The sequence below is a fragment of the Vitis vinifera genome, chromosome 13, assembly GCF_030704535.1.
Source record: "Vitis vinifera cultivar Pinot Noir 40024 chromosome 13, ASM3070453v1".
Taxonomy (NCBI): Eukaryota; Viridiplantae; Streptophyta; class Magnoliopsida; order Vitales; family Vitaceae; genus Vitis; species Vitis vinifera.
In genome coordinates this window covers 23,980,578-23,997,676 of record NC_081817.1, presented here as the reverse complement: position 1 = coordinate 23,997,676, position 17,099 = coordinate 23,980,578, and the positions used below count along the sequence as shown (strand labels likewise).

Below are 17,099 nucleotides of genomic sequence, written 5' to 3'. Positions count from 1 at the left end.
CCATTTTTCTCTTTTTTTTTTTTTTATCTTAATATTATAAGATTCAGTTTTACACTACTTTAAGAAAGCATTTCTAAAATTTAAAAATATTTTTGAAGAAAAATTAATTATTTAATAGATTTAAAAATATTTTAAATTTTTTTTTTTTAAAAATCACTTATAATGTATCTTAAATAAACACTTAATATATGATTTTTCTAAAACTATTTTTACATAAAATACTTTCACTAAATTCAAATTATGTTTGTGTTAAAAAAATAACCATATGGTTTAAAGGCTATATCTTAATACTAATGTAGTTTAAGATTTTAAAATTCTTTTTGTTTAATGGATAGCATTTTTTCTTCAAGGATAATACATCAATGATAAATTTCCATGCAGCTTCCTACCTGTCCAATGGAAGATCCAAAGTAGACTAAACCTTAGTGGGTAATGACTGCGACATAGGTTTTGTCACCATGGCGACTTTTGTGCTTGATAATGGTGAGGTGCCACACCAAAGTATAAAGTAAGGATGCATCACATGGGTTGTCGGAAGGGAGCTCCTCTAAAGATAAAAGAAATTTCCCTTGGAAATTTTTGAATAAATTGAAGGCAAGCCCTAGGAAATGAATAAGATAAGGTGAGCATGTTGCAAATATTGAAATTAAAAGTTAAAATTAATGAAAATTGATTCCATTTCTTATTTATTATTATATTTAAATTATTTAATAAAATAAATATAAATATAAAAATTTTATTGTCATGAATAAAATGTATTATCATAATAGAAAATTCCACTTGACATTAATAATGGCCATTGATTAATAAGTTGAGTGGTGTATATATTCTTATGAAAAAAAAAAAGGTTGAAAGGTGGTGGATATAATTATGTCATGCATCACTGAAAGTCATGATGAAAGAAGGAAGGACACCAAGACACAAGCGTTGACAGCTTTTTATTTATCATTTTATTTCAAGGGATGAAAAAAAACTAAGAGTGTGTTGGTGAATTGTTTTTTAAAAGTAGTTTTTTGTTATTAAAAATAAAAAACTATTTTAAGATGGGAAAACATGATTTGAATATCTTTTAGACAAATTATTTTTTTTAGAATTAATTTTGAAAATAGTGGCTTTTCAGATAGTATATTTAAATAATTTAAAATTATTATTAGTTGTTTATTGAAGTTATTTTTAAAAATAATTATATAACTGTGATTAATGATGAAAAAAATATAACGAATATTATAAATAAAAATTATTTTTAAAAAATATTTGAAAATAATCAAAAAGACAAGTTGAACCATCCACCAATTTGATTCCCATTTTAGACCATTCTTGGCTTTGAACGGGCATTGATTCAACAGGAGGTCCACACGGTTTCTATACCTACCATGTTAATATCAAGCACTGCTCATTGAGGTGAAAGATAGAATTAATAGGCATCATTGAAAAGTCATGGAAGATAAGGGGAAGGGCACACAAATGTTGACAGCTTTTTTTTTTTTAAAAAAAATAATAATAATATTTGGAGAAGTGCTACATTCTAGGCAATTTTGATTTTAATTAATTACATTTGATTTTCACGAGGATAAAATTTTGATTTGAACTTTATTTTTAACAAGTAATTCAACATTTCAAATATACTCATAGTATAATGTGTGGAAAAAAGGACCTATCAAATATTTTATATTGGCTTTGAGAACAAATGACAGTCATGGTTTGGGAAAAAAGAGATAAGTTTAGTCCACTTTTGCTTTAACCTATGTCTGAATTTGTAGACTTTTTTTTAATGCAATAATAAAAGGGAAAATTGGGTTTTAATTCATTAATTTTAAAAAAAAATATAGAAAAAAAACCTTAACTTCTATACATCAGTTTTACGTTCACTCAATTTAAAATATTTTAAAATATATGCACATTTTCATAATTCAAATAATTATTTTCTAAAATAGTCATGATATTATATAAAATTATTCAAAATTAATTTATAATTTTAATTTGATAAAAGTGTTTTAAAAATAAATATATTATAATTTTTTAAAAAATAAATAGATTTTCAAGTGATAAATAAAATCTTTCGAATTTCCTATTTAATAATGATTTTATTTCATGTATTATGTAAGTCCCCTCATCTTCTCATATTATTTAATAAAATTGAATAAAAAATTTATTAGTTGACATAAAAAATAAAATAAGAAAAATTAAAAATACAATTAAAAATTACATACATAAAAATTAAATACAATTAAAAAAATTAAAAATTTAAAAATAAAATATTTACTTCTATTGTATTTTTAACTCTTTCTTGATATTTATATTTTCTACCATAGTGCTTTAATTAAGTGAAAGTTAACATTTTATTTTTATATTTTTAACTTTAAATTTTTTTATAGTTTTTATTGTATTTTTAATTCTTAAAATTTCTTATTTTATTAATCTCTTATAAGTTCTCATATTAAAATAATTGTTAATGGATAATAATAACATATAAAATGATCATTTTAGGAAATAATTATTTGAGTTATAAAAAAATGTATGTATTTTAAAATATTTTTAAATAGGTAAAGATAAATATGATTTATAAAATATTTGATTTTTTTTATATTTTTTTCAAATTAGTAAATAAAAACCCACTTTTCCCATAATATAAAATATTTTAAGGTTTTTAATTATTTACATATAATTTCCACTTCATATAATTAATTTTAATTTTTATAATATATAAAATTGTATATCTACGATGTTACATCATCTATATTACAGATATACTTTGGAGTTCAATAATCAGCCTCGCTGTGAATATTTGGAAATATTTTTATCAAAGAAAAAAAAGAAAAAGGAAACAAGTTGGATTCCATGAGCTCCACACGGTTTCTATACATAACATGTTAAATAATATCAAGCATTAATTGCTCATTGAGTGTACCACTGAAAAGTCATAGGAAGAAAAGGGGAAGGGGACACAAATGTCAACAACTTTTGTATACAATTTTGAAGGGATTTTAATAAATATATAAAATTCTAATATTTATATATTTTTATTTATACAAATAATATTTGAAGAAGTGCTACATTCTAGGCAATTTCCTATAACATAAAGTAAATGATGTACACCCATTTATTTTTAGGGTTCCTTCTTTGTAGGATATGTGCACAAAAATCAACTCCACCTAATTATGCTAATCATGTTATTTATATACCTATTTTTCTTCCTAAGTGTTTAGAAAATTATTTTATGCTCTAATAATTTGAATTTTTATATAATTATGCGATAATTCTACTTTTTTTTTAATATAAATAAATAATAATCCATTGGTACTATATGTAATCTTTCATCAATTTTGGATTTTCGTTGATTTAATTTTTTACTATTGATTATTATTAATAACTATGAATTATGACACTGACTCTAGTGATGGATAGAGTGAATATAAATAGAGCTTTTTATAGTTAAATCCTAAGTCTCTGATCTTTATTAGACATATATACACCATCATTTTGAGATTGATTACGGGTTTAAAAACACCCCAACCCATCTTATTGATTAAGGGTTTATCTGCCATGTTAATATCAAGTATTAATTGTTGATTGAGGTGAAAGACGAATTAACATACACCACCGAAAAGCCATAGGAAGATAAGGGGAAGGGGATGCAAATGTTCGACAACTTTTTAATACAATTTTGAAGGGATTTTAATAAATATATAAAATAATAATAATAATTATGTATTTATGTTTATGCAAATAGTATTTGAAGCATAGCTAACTTTTAGGCAATTTCATATAACATAAAGTAAATGCTGTGACCCACACCCCACCCCCCATCCCAATATTTTCATGGTTCCTTTTTTGTAAGAAGCTATGTACACAAAAATTATTTTGTGCTCTAATAATTTGAAGTTTAATAGAATTATGCAACAGCTCTAGTACTTTAATATAAATCTATAACAATCCATTAGTAGTACTATCATATTTGTTAGCCCAAGGGTTCTCCTAATCGGGTTTTGATGATAACAAACCATGGTTAAGTGACTAATTGGTTTAATGATTAAGAATCTCAGGTATAAACTCGAAAATTCATCAAATGACCAAATGGATACAAGATCGAGACGCTTAGAAGACTTGTGATCATAGGAAACTAATATAAGATGAATGCATGAGTGCACTTAGGATTTTCACACGTTTCATACATTTTTGAAAACTCGGTTTATTATTTAAAACGTCGATTTCATTAAAACCCGAGTTTTTAACTAATGTACCTTAGACAAAAAGTTTCAAAATTGGCTTAATAATTTACCTAAAGACCTTGCCTAAGTGTTAGAAAAGAAAGGAATTAAAAAAACAGGTTTTTGAGGCAAAAAAGGCTCAACCGATCAAGGCTATGACCAACTGGCTCAACCGGTTGAGGAACCGATTGACCGGTTGTGCTTGTCCGGTCGAGGATCGGTCGAGGGAGGTCAAAAACCTTCTCTCTCTCCCAGTAGCCTTCTCTTCCCGGTCGAGGTGTTTCTCTTATCGGTCGAGGTCCGGTCGAGGCAACGGTAACCTGTCATGCATTAAATGCTCTAACGGCTAGTGAACCGGTCGACCCCTAGCTCGACCGGACGAGGTTACCTTTTGCTGTTTTTTACTCCCGAGCTTGGAAACCTATAAATTGAGAGCTCCACTTCATTTATTGATAAGAGAACACTTGCATTCAATAGCCTACCTACATGTTCTTGATAAAAAAGCTTTCATTTCTTTCATAGTGCATTAAATCACCACTTGCATATCCTTTAGTGCACTCTTGTGTTATCCTAGCTTTGTCTTGTATTTGAGCTATCCTTAAGCTAGGTTGAACGATTATATCTTGTAAAAATCTGAGTGTTAAAGCCTTTAAGAGGGTTGAATCTTGAAGAGGTTATGTAAGAGCCCATTGGAGACGGAATCCAAGTGTAAAAAGATTGGAAGCATGGTTGAAGCTTCAAGTTAGTGTAACCCTCACTCGGTTAGGAGGTTGAGGAGAGTGGACGTAGGCAAGGAAGTACCGAACCACTATAAACCCGAGTTTGAATTCTCTAAACTCTATCTCTTTACTTTGCTTATATTGTGTTTGAATTTGTTGTGATTGAAAAGATTTTAAAAACCCAATTCACCCCCCCTTTTGGGTGTTTTTCTTAACTAAGCATAGCCTTTGTTTTCTCAATCTTAACTACAAATTTTTTTATGATGTGACATATTTGAAATGCATCTTTTAGTAAAGGAAGATTTTTACCTATATTTGAAATAGTAATATTGAAGAATAAGAATCATAATTGAAATGCAAATAAAGATGAATTAATCATAATTGAAATGCAAATAAAGATGAATTAAAATACTATGTAAAAAATAAATAAAAATTTTAATAAAATTAGTTTTATGAGAATAAAATTTTGATTTTGATTTTTATTTTTGACAAATAATTGAAATGCAATAATTCAACATTTCAAACATACTCATAATATAATGTGTGAAAAAAAGGTCAATCAAATATTTTGTATTGGCCTAGTGATCAAATGACAATTGTGGATGGTTTGGGGAAAAGGAGATAAGATTGGTCCACTTTTACTTTAACTTTGTTTTGTCTACATATGAATTTGTAGACTTTTTTTGTGGAGCTATGGTATGAAATAAAAATAGCAAAAGTTGAGGGACCATAGACTTGTATATTTAAAAACATGAGAGAACTCTAACCCGATGTATATAAAGAATTTTTAGTTTTTTATTACCATTACTAATTTTAGTTTATAATATAGAAAATTTAGTATCTAATAGAAGACAACATGTAATAATTTATACATAGAAAACCTAAATAACTTGTTATTTAGGAAAAAAAAATCACACCACTCATTTGATTGATTATTTTGTAATTTACTAGCATAAAAATAAGGGTCAAAGAAATTCCAATCCAAAACTTTGGTACTTCTCCTTTAGGGTGCACAAATTTTTTAGCTTCATGATTTTTATCTCCTAGGTTATACTTTCATTCACGGTTATGCAAACAAGGGATCCCTAATCAACACAACTCATGTAACAAGTTATTAATTCATGTTCATTGCTAGATAATGATGCTAGATAATGAAAAAAAAGAAAAGAAAGATATGTCATCCATGATTATTTACTTGTAAGGTTTGAAATCATATTGTTCCTTGGAAATGATGAATCAAGGATAGTCCTTGGGATTTTTTATGATCGAAGAAGTATCTTGGTTATAGGGATTTGGTATGCTTCAGGTTTAGTATTGAATTTGAAAGTAATTAGCCTAAAACTGTGTTGACTTAAGATTTGGTTTTGGTTTAAGAAGTAATGATCTCAAGATTTTATTCACTCAACATTTTGTAGTTAACCCTAAGATTGTATTAGCTTATGACTGATTTAATATTCCTTGAATCACATAAATAGGTTTACCTTGATCTCTTAAGCAATTAATTGATTGTTAGATAAAATGGCTACTTTGAGTTTGAGCATAACAAATGGTATAGGAGTATGTAATCAATTTGAAAACCTCTTTCACAATAAGACAAAACTTCATAATCAAAGTGGGACAATTGAGATCATGACAAACAACAATGTAAATGTTAATCGTAACCATTCCCATGGCTTTATTGATCATTACCAATGTGGTCATTTGATCACCCCACTTTCATAATATGACAATATGATCAAATCACAATGGCTAAGAATCTTTCATTTCTTTTCCAAACAAGTTGAAGAACAAGTCGAAAAAAGAGAAAATGAATTAGATGAGCCTCAAGAAATGATGGTTCAAGAAGTTGGCTAGGGATTTTTTGGCTTGAGATTTGGGGGGTGAGCCCTATTATTATGTAGATTTGTAACTATAGCACATTTTGGAAATAATGGCTCAAGGAGCAAACCCAAGATTGTGTTGACTTGGAATTGCCCTAGGAATTTCATATGCTCAAAGTTTGGTATTAGCTTTGTGATTGTGTCAAATTTGCAACATTGTCACTCCTTAAGATATAATGACCCAAGCTAGAACTATTGACCCTGAGAAGTATGCACAATTATTTTTCTACTATTCGGTAGTGTTTGGTACATGAGAATAGAAAGTGAGAATAGACATCTCATTCATTTTCTTCCTTATTCTTATGTTTGGATAAATGTTAAGAAAACATGAATGAAATAAAAAATTATTTATGTAGAAATCAAATCCAACTTATAAGTCGAATTTGAATTTATCAAAAGTAGGTGGTATTTTGATTCATTGAACCCATTTGATAATATAAAATAACCTAAATTTACTATTTTGCACTATTTTCTCATTTTTTAAGTCCAATGCTTATCTTCTTTGCAAAGTTAGAGACCCATTCATCATCCACTTCTCCGCAACAAGTGATTCTCCCAAACTGAATCAATCAAATCTTTCACAACATTTAGAAAAGAAATTTCAATTTCTAATTTCTAGGGTTTTGGATGTTCGTTTAAATATTATAATAAATATATATATATATATTTGGTAAAATATAATTTTATAACTACTTAAGCATATCAAATTATTCAAATTTTTAATAAAAATAATAATTGAATATTTGTACATTAGGGTTATATAATTTTTTATGGTTAATTTTTTATTTATTGAGTATATATATATATTTTTTAGTCTTATTATTTAACAACAAAAAACTCTCAAAATTTATTTTTTTAAAATAAAAAAAATTATTTTAAATTATATGTAATGATATTATTGTAAATTTATTTCTTTTTCATTTCCATTCCTATTATTATCAAACATTGGAATTGAAACAAATAATCATTTCAATCTGGCATTCCTAAATTCGTCCAAATGCTAGAAATAGAATCATCAAATTCATTTTTATCTACTAAGAAACAGGAATAGAAAACAAAATATTCATTTCCATTCCTTATTTTAACGTTAAGATGACTCAAGATTTAACGTTATCACAACACTCTTTGGCAAATTATGGTTCAAAGAGCAAGTCAAATATCAATCTTAAAAAGTAAGCTCAAGATTGTATTGCCTTAGGATTTGGTGTAGAAAGAAAATTTACTTGAGATAAGAAAAAAAAAATAAAAATCAATATATAACTGAAAAGTAACATATTCATGCTTGATACTTCAATGTTGGCATTGAATTACTTCATCATTCTTCTCTTCTTACCTGAAAGAAGAAATTAAAAGAAAAAATGAAGCACTAACTTATCATGCTTACTCAAAATGGTCTTGAAGAAAGCAGATAATCATGTAGTATTGAGGTCATGCCTCGAAAGTTTTTCAGTCAACCCTTTGGACCAGAGCTTAGGACACCTATAGATGGATATAGTTTCAAGAGAACGCAGGTTTTTGAAAGCCACTGATGCGATGGAATCCAGTTTACGAATAAAAAAATTGCTCAGTTGTGGGAAAAAGATAGTCATCATCTGATAGAGAAGCCAGAGCTGGACATACACCAGAAATGTACAAATGATGAAAGAGAAGTGAGCCTGTGGAGGCCCTACTCAGATAATGGCAGCTTCAGATTTAGATGATCTCCCATATAAAGTGATGTAAGGTTGGAGGCTAAACTGCAGTCTTCTGCTTCTTCTGGTTAGCCCAGTCTTCCAATTTCAAATATTTAAGATTGCCAAGCAGCCCTGCTGCTCCAAAGTCCAAAGGGTACAAGTCCATGCCACTACCAGATCTCCAGACTTTCAAGACCACTGAGGCATTCTAATCCAAACCTGCTCTCCAACAAAAGATGCAATCTCCCCACATCCTCTTACCATCAGTTTTTCGAATATGAAATTTCCTGATTTCAAGCATTGGGAGTGTTGCAGGCAGCCCTTTCCTTTGTCAAAACCTACATCATGGCAAAAACATACCCAATTTAAATTATGAATGAGCAGACATACCCAGTTTAAAATAAGGAAGAGTGGTCTCTGCTTTTGTTATTATGAGTAGGGAAAGTAGAGTTCAAAGAAAATTGCTAATATTTATGATATATGAAAGCCCGTGCCTGATTGAAAGCAAGGAGAGGATATGGCTGGCACAGTAAATGGATATATCTAATATCTATGTCAATAAAGGGGATGTGGGCAATGTGGCTCTCTTATAAGCACATTTCTTTTAGAATAGGACAACCTGTGCTAAGCCTTCTAAGTATTGCAGGCTGCCCAAGGACCAGAGATTAGGTGATCAATAAATATGTAGGCACCTTTCTTAAGATACTATAGTATACATCCAGAGTCAGCCAGAAGGTTTGTTTAATGCCCTCTCCAATCTTCTTAAGACTGGATTGAACTCAAAACAAAAGTAGTATAACCTTGCACAAATAAACCTGCAGGACAATTCATGGATCTGTGGATGGAACTGTATATGTGTAAAATTAAGGTTAATCACACTGCAAAAACAACAGAATGCCAACGTTACTTCATCTAGAAAAATGACTCTGTTTGTGTGAAACAGAGGATTAACAGCAGCATGAAAAGCAAAGAGAGAATGCCAAGCCATAACTACAGTCGATGTCCACCTCTAAATGAAACATCGATGAAAAATCTTGTGAGAAATTTAAAATCAATTGCACCAGTCATAGAAATTCACCATCTTTTTTTCATCCTACATGTTGAGAAGAAATTTCATTTATTTTCTGAATGCCAAACCAATATGGGGCCAATGAAATGGGAATCCACATATTCTGAACAGGGAGACATAACTGTTTACCTCTGCAACATCCTTGTCAAGCCAGAACCCCATGAATTTAGAATGAAAATTGGCAGTCACATTAGCAGGAAAAGAATTAGCAAGAACTATACAAACATTACCAATCAAAATGAGCTCTTTCAAGATAGTTTATACATAGCTTCAGTTCATAATGGCACTCTGTGGTTGAATGAGTGATGTTTGGATAGAAATTTTAAGTGAGCAACAATGAACAATTTCTTGAAATACCATCAAAGACTTAGTGACATGACAATGTAAATATTTATAAATGATCATTGCAAAGCATTTTTCAAATCACTATACAAGTCTACCAACAATTATAAAAATAAAAAGGACACAGTTGAAGAGACAATAAGTGAGAGAAGAACCCACCCCAGTGAGTAACTTCTGTCAAAGATCTTCTGTCATCTTCACCCTGTGCTTCCTGCCACATCTCTACCAAGCATTATCCCTCTGAATCTACAAGGCAAGAACAGAAATTGGTTACAACTTCACCAGCATTATGAAGAGAAATAATTACATAAAATTTCAGAATGATTGGATCTCTTGAAATAGTTTCAAGGACAAAATAAAATGACAAAGTAAATATTTACAAAGTAAGAACCATTTCGAAAAGTAATACTAAACTTAAATGCTATCATAGGTTTCATCATCTGAATTATAGGTTTACTTACTTTCATCTTCTCTACAGAACTTTTATTTGTGTAAAAAATTTGGACTAAATCCAAGACAATTGGTTTAAATATTGGAAAGTAAAAAAAGGCTAGAAAAGCAGAAGTGGGTTGTACCTGATTGACTAAAGTAAGCATAAAGATGAATGGATCTATCCTTCTTGACAAGAGAAAAATGTATTTCAATCTGAGTCTGCTATCTTTCAATGGATGTATGAGCCATCTATTTGAATGCAGGGGATGTGGGAGAAGTTGGGCCAGTATCCTCCCTTCTCCTTTAAGCAGCTTTCTTTTATAATAGGACAACCAGTGATTTCAAGTCTTCCAAGTGTTGCAGGCAACTCCAAGGAACTGAGCTTGCAGCAACAATCAATACCTAGTTCAGTAAGAGACACCAGATTTTGGAGAGCCAGGGAGGTTAAAGATTCTAGTTCACTGATGGAAAGATAGGTCAGAGATGGAGGAAGCAGACACTCTTCATCCGAAAAAGAAGCCATATTGGGAAACACTCCACAAATGGACAATTCAGAAAGAGAGGTGAGGGTAAGGAGTCCCCATTCAGATATGGGTGTTTTCAGATTCTGACACAATCCAACGTAAAGTGATGTTAGATTGGGGGGCAAACCCCCTTCTAGAAAGGATTCCACTCCTGGACAACCCCGTATGCTGAGAGTGTGAACAGATGTGAGGTTTTTCATTTGCTGTGGAAGGGACCTGAGATTCACACATCTCCAAATACGAAGGTGCATGAGGTTGGGGGTTGACAACCCTCTTTTTGGAAAACACTCCAGACCTCCACAATCTTCTATGTGGAGCTCCTTGAGGCTTGTAAGGCATTCTGGTAGGAATTTCAGATTTGGATAGCCCCTTATGTCTAAATATTCAAGAGCTGTGCCATTGGGTGACATTTTCTCTGATATTGACTCCAAGTTTGCGCATCCCCAAATACAAAGGAGCTCAAGGGTGGAGGGTAATTCTCCTGTTGGAAAGAACTTGAGAGAGGAACAATTCTTTATCCACAATTTTTCAAGGCAACAAGTGTTTTTGCTTACAGTGGAAGAGGACTTGTGGTGCATCATTCCCTCTGGTAGAGACTCCAAATTTTCACAATCTTCAACCCTCATATGCTTGAGCGTGGTGGGCAGCTCACCATTTGGAAAGCATATGAGAGATGGGCAGTTCTGCAGCACCAGAGATCTGAGCAAGGGTGACAAAGCGGCCTCTGGAAATGAAACCAGTTTGGGGCACCTCTCTAATTTCAACTCTTGGAGAGATATGAGACTTTGCAATCCGTTTGGCAGCTCCTCCAGGTTAGCACAGTCTTGTATTTTCAAAATTTTAAGTTTGCAAGGTAGCATTTGCTCCTCCAACGTTACAAGCCAGTGACACCGTCCAATAGCTAATGTTTCAAGACAACTACCAACCCCACTTCTGAACACCACCCCTTCACATTCTTCTAAACTTAATTCACCAAGAGATGCAAATCCTGAAAAGGGAGCTTTCAAATTTGGACACCCAAAGATATCAAGTTTAACCAGAGAAGGTAGGCAATCAGGCAACTGTATACCTAGCTTTGAGCATCTCCTTATTGTAAGTTCTCGAAGGAATGGAAATGGTCCCACTTGTTCATCTGCATCTGGAAAAAACCAATCTTTCCATGTTGGCATATTTTCAAACTTCAGAAACTCCAAGGATGGAAAAGACTTGACAATCCCTCCATAAAAGTCCTCATCTATGGTTCTAACTTCACTCATCCCTTCGATATGCAAGTTTTTGAGTAAGGATAATTGGCCGAGAGCCGGTAACGATGTGCATATCTTGCAATTCTTGAGAACCAAGTGTGTCATTAAAGGGAATGAGGGATTCTTTATCCAACTTGGAAAGTTTGGTCCACCATAGAATGCAATGGTGAGCTTTTCCAGATTTCTATGAGGTTGTAGCCACTCTAAAACAAGCGTCTCATTCATTTTATTTCTTGATTCACCAAAATCACTGCTCCATTTCAGTGTTAACTCTTTGATGTTCTGCTTCTTCTGTAAATTAACACTCCTTGCATCTTGAATATCTACCACATTATGCAACCCTGAAATGGAAAGCTTTCCTTGGAGACCCAACAAATTCTTTAATTCTTTGACACCCGACCTGCTACCTCTGCCCACAATAAAGTCGGATAATGTTTGCAAATTGGTTAAGTTTCCCATTTGAGGGGGCATCTCCTGTAGTTGAACTGCACCAGAAATATCAACATGTCGAAGGTTGATGAGGCCTCCAATTCCCATAGGCAACTCAACAAGTCTATAGCAATTGCGTAATATCAGTGTTTGCAAATTATAAAGATGACCCACTGAATCGGGTAACCTATTCATCAAAGAATCAGATAAATTCAAATAGCGCAGATGTTTCAAACCGCCTATGGAATTTGGTAACATCTCACTTATGAAATAACCGCTTAATGACAATACCCGCAAACATTTCATTTCTTTTAAAAGGTCATCTAGCACCTTACTTGAAATGAAAAATGTAGAAAATGTAGTGAGGGGCAAAGCAACTAACGTCCGCAAACACTTAGCCTTATGAAACGCTTCGAATTTTCTCATCATCTCGTAACGTTGACGATTGAATGACAAATGACGAGCCTTCTCTGAAACAGCCGTGGATTGCTTATTATTCTCTAACTCATCATCCAAATTAAAGCATATGTCTCCGGCAATAGATTGTGCTAAATCGTTAATAAGATCATGCATTAAAAATTGGGATGAATTTTGAGTTGACTGTTGAAAAAATGACCTTGAGAATAAATCATCAAAGTACTCACAACCTAACTTCTCAGGCTGGTTCTCTCCCTTTGTTTGTTGCAGAAAACCTTCTGCCATCCATAATAGGATTAATTCATCTTTGTCGAATTCATAGTCTTTTGGAAATATCGAGCAATAAGCAAAACACCGCTTCAAATGAGAAGGAAGATGATGGTAGCTTAGCTTGAGAGCCGGAAGAATATGACTTTTCTCCTCCGGGAGATCCCATATCTTGCTTGTTAATATATCTTCCCATGCTCTGCGATTTAGTTGATTGCGCAACATGCCACCAAGGGCCTTTGCTGCCAAAGGCAAGCCTTTGCACCTTCTGACTATCTCCTCTCCAACTTCTTTCAGGTGTGGATAAGCATCAAAGTTTCTTGCCCCTAATGCTTGTCGGGTGAATAAAGATAGACAATCATCATATGATAACTCCTGAAGGGGATAAGCTGAACAAGTTCCGGTAACAGATACAACCCCTTTATTACGGGTTGTGACAATAAGCTTACTGCCTGACGCTCCGGCTCTCATCGGCATGCACAAAATATCCCATTCATCAAAATTCTCATTCCAAACGTCGTCCAAGATAAGAAGAAATTTCTTCCGGTAAAGTTTCTCCCTGAGCTCAATCTGAAGCAAATTAAGATTGTTGGCATAACGTGTATGTGGAGAAAGTGATTGCAGAATAGTTTTGGTCACCCTCAAAACATCAAAATCATCGGAAACACAGACCCAAGCTCGCAAATTAAAATGATCCTTCACTTTATCGTCATTAAACGCAAGTTGAGCAAGAGTAGTTTTGCCTATACCTCCCATGCCGACGATAGGGATCACGCAGACTTCATCATCACTTGGATCATCCTTGAGCAGCATGGCAAGTATGGCTGCTTTTTCTGTTTCCCTGCCGTAAATACGAGATTCTATCACCAAAGAAGTGGATGGCAGTCTCCGTAGTCTCTTTCTACCAGACCAACCAGCAGAAACATCTCTTAAATCCAGGTGCTTTTTTTGGGCTGAAATATCTTGCAATCTGGCAGTGATCTCCTCTATCTTGGAACCCATACTTAAATTGGACCAAGCAGCACTCAAAGTGAGACTAGTAGACAAAGAAGAGAAAATGCTCTGAACAGTACCAGTGGGCGGTTGGGGTTGAGCCACGATCAAGTTGCGTCGCAAAGCTTGGGTGGCGAATTCATCCAAGATGTCCTCTACATCATAAGCCAAGTCTCTGAGGTCGTGTAGCCACATCTTCACCAGGGGGTTTGTCATCTGCTTGTCCTCCGCGTCATGGAGCACTGCGTAGATCTTCATCAATATTTTCTTCCACTCGTTCAGTTCAGAATCCACTTGCTCTTCACGTGCGTACTTCCACAGCTCCGGCGAGGCGACCATGTCGACCAACTTCTGAATGAACCCAGACAAAACGGCTTCTCCAACAAAACCAGCCATGTTTTTTTTTTCTTTTTTTGTAGGAAACAAGGGATTGATCGATTAAGGGAACTCTCTGCAACAGATCTTTAAGAATATTAGATATTCTTCAGAAGTAAAGTTTGCAGCTAAAAAAGGATTAGGGGAAGTCTCTGCAACTCTTGAGAAGAAAAGTATTTGGGAATACGGCATTGAATTCCATGGAAGTGAGGGTCCAGACGGTGTGAAAGATTGGAAAGTGACCACGTGTTCCAGTCACAAAAGAAAACAAAACCAAATGCGAGACCTTTAGTGATGTCCTTGGACTAATTCAGAAATTCTAGGTTGGTCCACAGGGTTGGTATCTTGAAAATGCCACACGTGGGCTGCTTTTTCTGCGTTCATATTCATGAGGTGAAATGTTAACTAATGCCCATTAGAGAAGACCATAAGACGATATCTAGGTCATTGACAGCTTTTTACATGATGGGAATATACCTTAAGTTTTATTGGAAAATACCAAATAATAAAATTATATATTTTACTATTTTCTATAAATTATAAAAATATAATTATAACCTACTCAATATAGGCTTTTTATGTTTATCCTCATCTCATAATATTTGATACACTTTCTACCTTGGATTAAATTTCCTTGAGTTAATTTTTTATCTCTTCATAACATGTATTTCATCACACACATTAATTTTTTGCACATATTTTTATTAGTGCCCTGGATTGTTTTAATATACCGTAATCAAGGCAACAAGCTATCTTCACTTGGAAACTTTTCTGATCCATATTTTCACTTCATGCCAAAACTTCTTCACATGTCATGGTCTCCTCACGAGCCATGGTGCTCTTTTGTACTATGGTCCCCTCATTTATTATAGATAATGAAATATATGCTTTATATATTACATTCTTATTAGATTATGATTGACTCCACCTTTAACCAAAATTTCTTCTACAATTTTCCTGTATGTTCCATTCTTCTTAGCTTTAGTAAGTTCACACAAAGAAGTACATGAAGTTTAATGTGATTCGACTAGTTAATATATATAGAATAATTGTAATGTTGATATGATATTGTAATATTAGATTTCTTTATACAATAAGGAATGCTATTGGAAATGTCTTAACAAATTTTCTAGATATTAAGGCAAAAAATTTATATGATGAAGATGAGTTTATAAAAACTATATATGATAGATAGAAATACGAAAAAGAGCGAGAGACACTAAGTAGAATAATAACTCATAATTCAAGGTATACGCATAAGGAGTAGGGATTAATTAAGGGAACTCTCTGCAACAGATCTTTCAGATATTAGATATTCTTCATGAGAAAAGTTGTAGCTAAAAAATGATTAGGGGAAGTCTGCAACTCTTCAGAAGAAAAGTATTTGGAAATACGGCAATGAATTCCGTGGAAGTGACGGTCCAGACGGTCTGAACGATGGAAAGTGACTGTTCCAGTCACAAAAATACAAAATGTGAGACCTTTAGTGGATGTCCTTGGACTTATTCTCGGTTGGTCGACAGGGTTGGTATGTTGAAAATGCCGCACATGGGCTGCTCTTCTGAATTCATATTCGTGAGGTGAAATGTGAACTAATGCCATTAGAGAAGACCATAAGAAGAAGAAGATAGGGAAAATGACAGCTTTTTACTTATTTGATTGGTTTTAATAAATTAATTAATTTTAAAAAATATATCCTAAGTTTTTTTAGAAAATGCCAAATAATAAAACCATATTTCTTTTACCAAATGAATATGCAAAATGGTAATTTGAGACACTTTCTAGCTTGAATTAAATTTCATCGAGTTAATCTTTTATCTCTTCGTAACACATATTTTATCACACAGATTGTTTGCACATATTTCTATTGATGCACTCGATTGCTTTACTATACCATAATCAAGGCAACCCGTAATTCTACTCCACTTGGTTACTTTTCTTAACTATATTTTCACTTCATACCACAACTTCTCCGCATGTCATGGTCCTCTTGTGTACCATGGTCCCCTCATAAGCCATGGTCCCCTCATGCACTAGACTATTCGACCACTTCATAATTTCCACCTTTCAAGATCCAATAAATACGTAGGAAAGACCATATTTATTACAGATAATGAAGTATATGTTTTATATATTACATTCTTATTAGAGAATAATTTATTCCACCTTTAACCAAAATTTCTTCTACAATTTTCTTACATGTTCCATTTTTCTTGGCTTTAATAAAATCACACAAAGAATTACATGAAATTTAATGGGATTCGACTAGTTAGTATATATTCCTTATTCGTTGTCATCTATCTCAAATTCTTAATTAATATATATATATATATATTGTATTGAATTTTACATACAATATTTGCTATGTTGATATGATATTATAATATTAGATTTTTTTATACAAGAAAAGTTATTAAAATATCTTTACAAATTTTCTATATTTTAAAGCAAAAAATTTACACGATGAAAACGAGTTTATGAAAACAATGTATGATAGATAGAAATATGAGAAAGATCTAGTGAAAAA

At 32.5% G+C, this 17,099-nt stretch overlaps 3 protein-coding genes across 9 annotated transcripts in view; all 3 read right to left on the bottom strand.

Moving 5' to 3' along the window:
* Positions 1-17,099, bottom strand: part of LOC100266976 (putative disease resistance RPP13-like protein 1) — a 135,757-nt gene that overhangs the window by 107,122 nt on the left and 11,536 nt on the right. The gene's annotated exons all lie outside the window — the stretch shown is intronic.
* On the bottom strand, positions 8,203-14,799 carry LOC100853980 (putative disease resistance RPP13-like protein 1). Of its 7 annotated transcripts, none has more exons than XR_009467392.1 (3): positions 10,467-14,799; positions 10,051-10,137; positions 8,203-8,818 (listed from the first exon to the last, which is right to left on the bottom strand). XR_009467392.1 is itself a non-coding variant. In XM_059741804.1 (2 exons), exons 1-2 carry the CDS (start codon positions 14,591-14,593, stop codon positions 10,114-10,116), a joined length of 3,216 nt encoding a protein of 1,071 aa, XP_059597787.1. In that variant the 5' UTR covers positions 14,594-14,799; the 3' UTR covers positions 8,203-10,113. The 7 variants fall into 7 exon arrangements, 1 of the variants encoding a protein (XP_059597787.1); XR_009467394.1 differs by having other exon boundaries at positions 10,051-10,131; XR_009467396.1 differs by having other exon boundaries at positions 11,402-14,799.
* On the bottom strand, positions 8,774-14,593 carry LOC132254923 (putative disease resistance RPP13-like protein 1). The gene is made up of 5 exons (XM_059741989.1): positions 13,165-14,593; positions 12,903-13,068; positions 10,726-12,707; positions 9,679-9,764; positions 8,774-8,818 (listed from the first exon to the last, which is right to left on the bottom strand). Exons 1-5 carry the CDS (start codon positions 14,591-14,593, stop codon positions 8,774-8,776), a joined length of 3,708 nt encoding a protein of 1,235 aa, XP_059597972.1.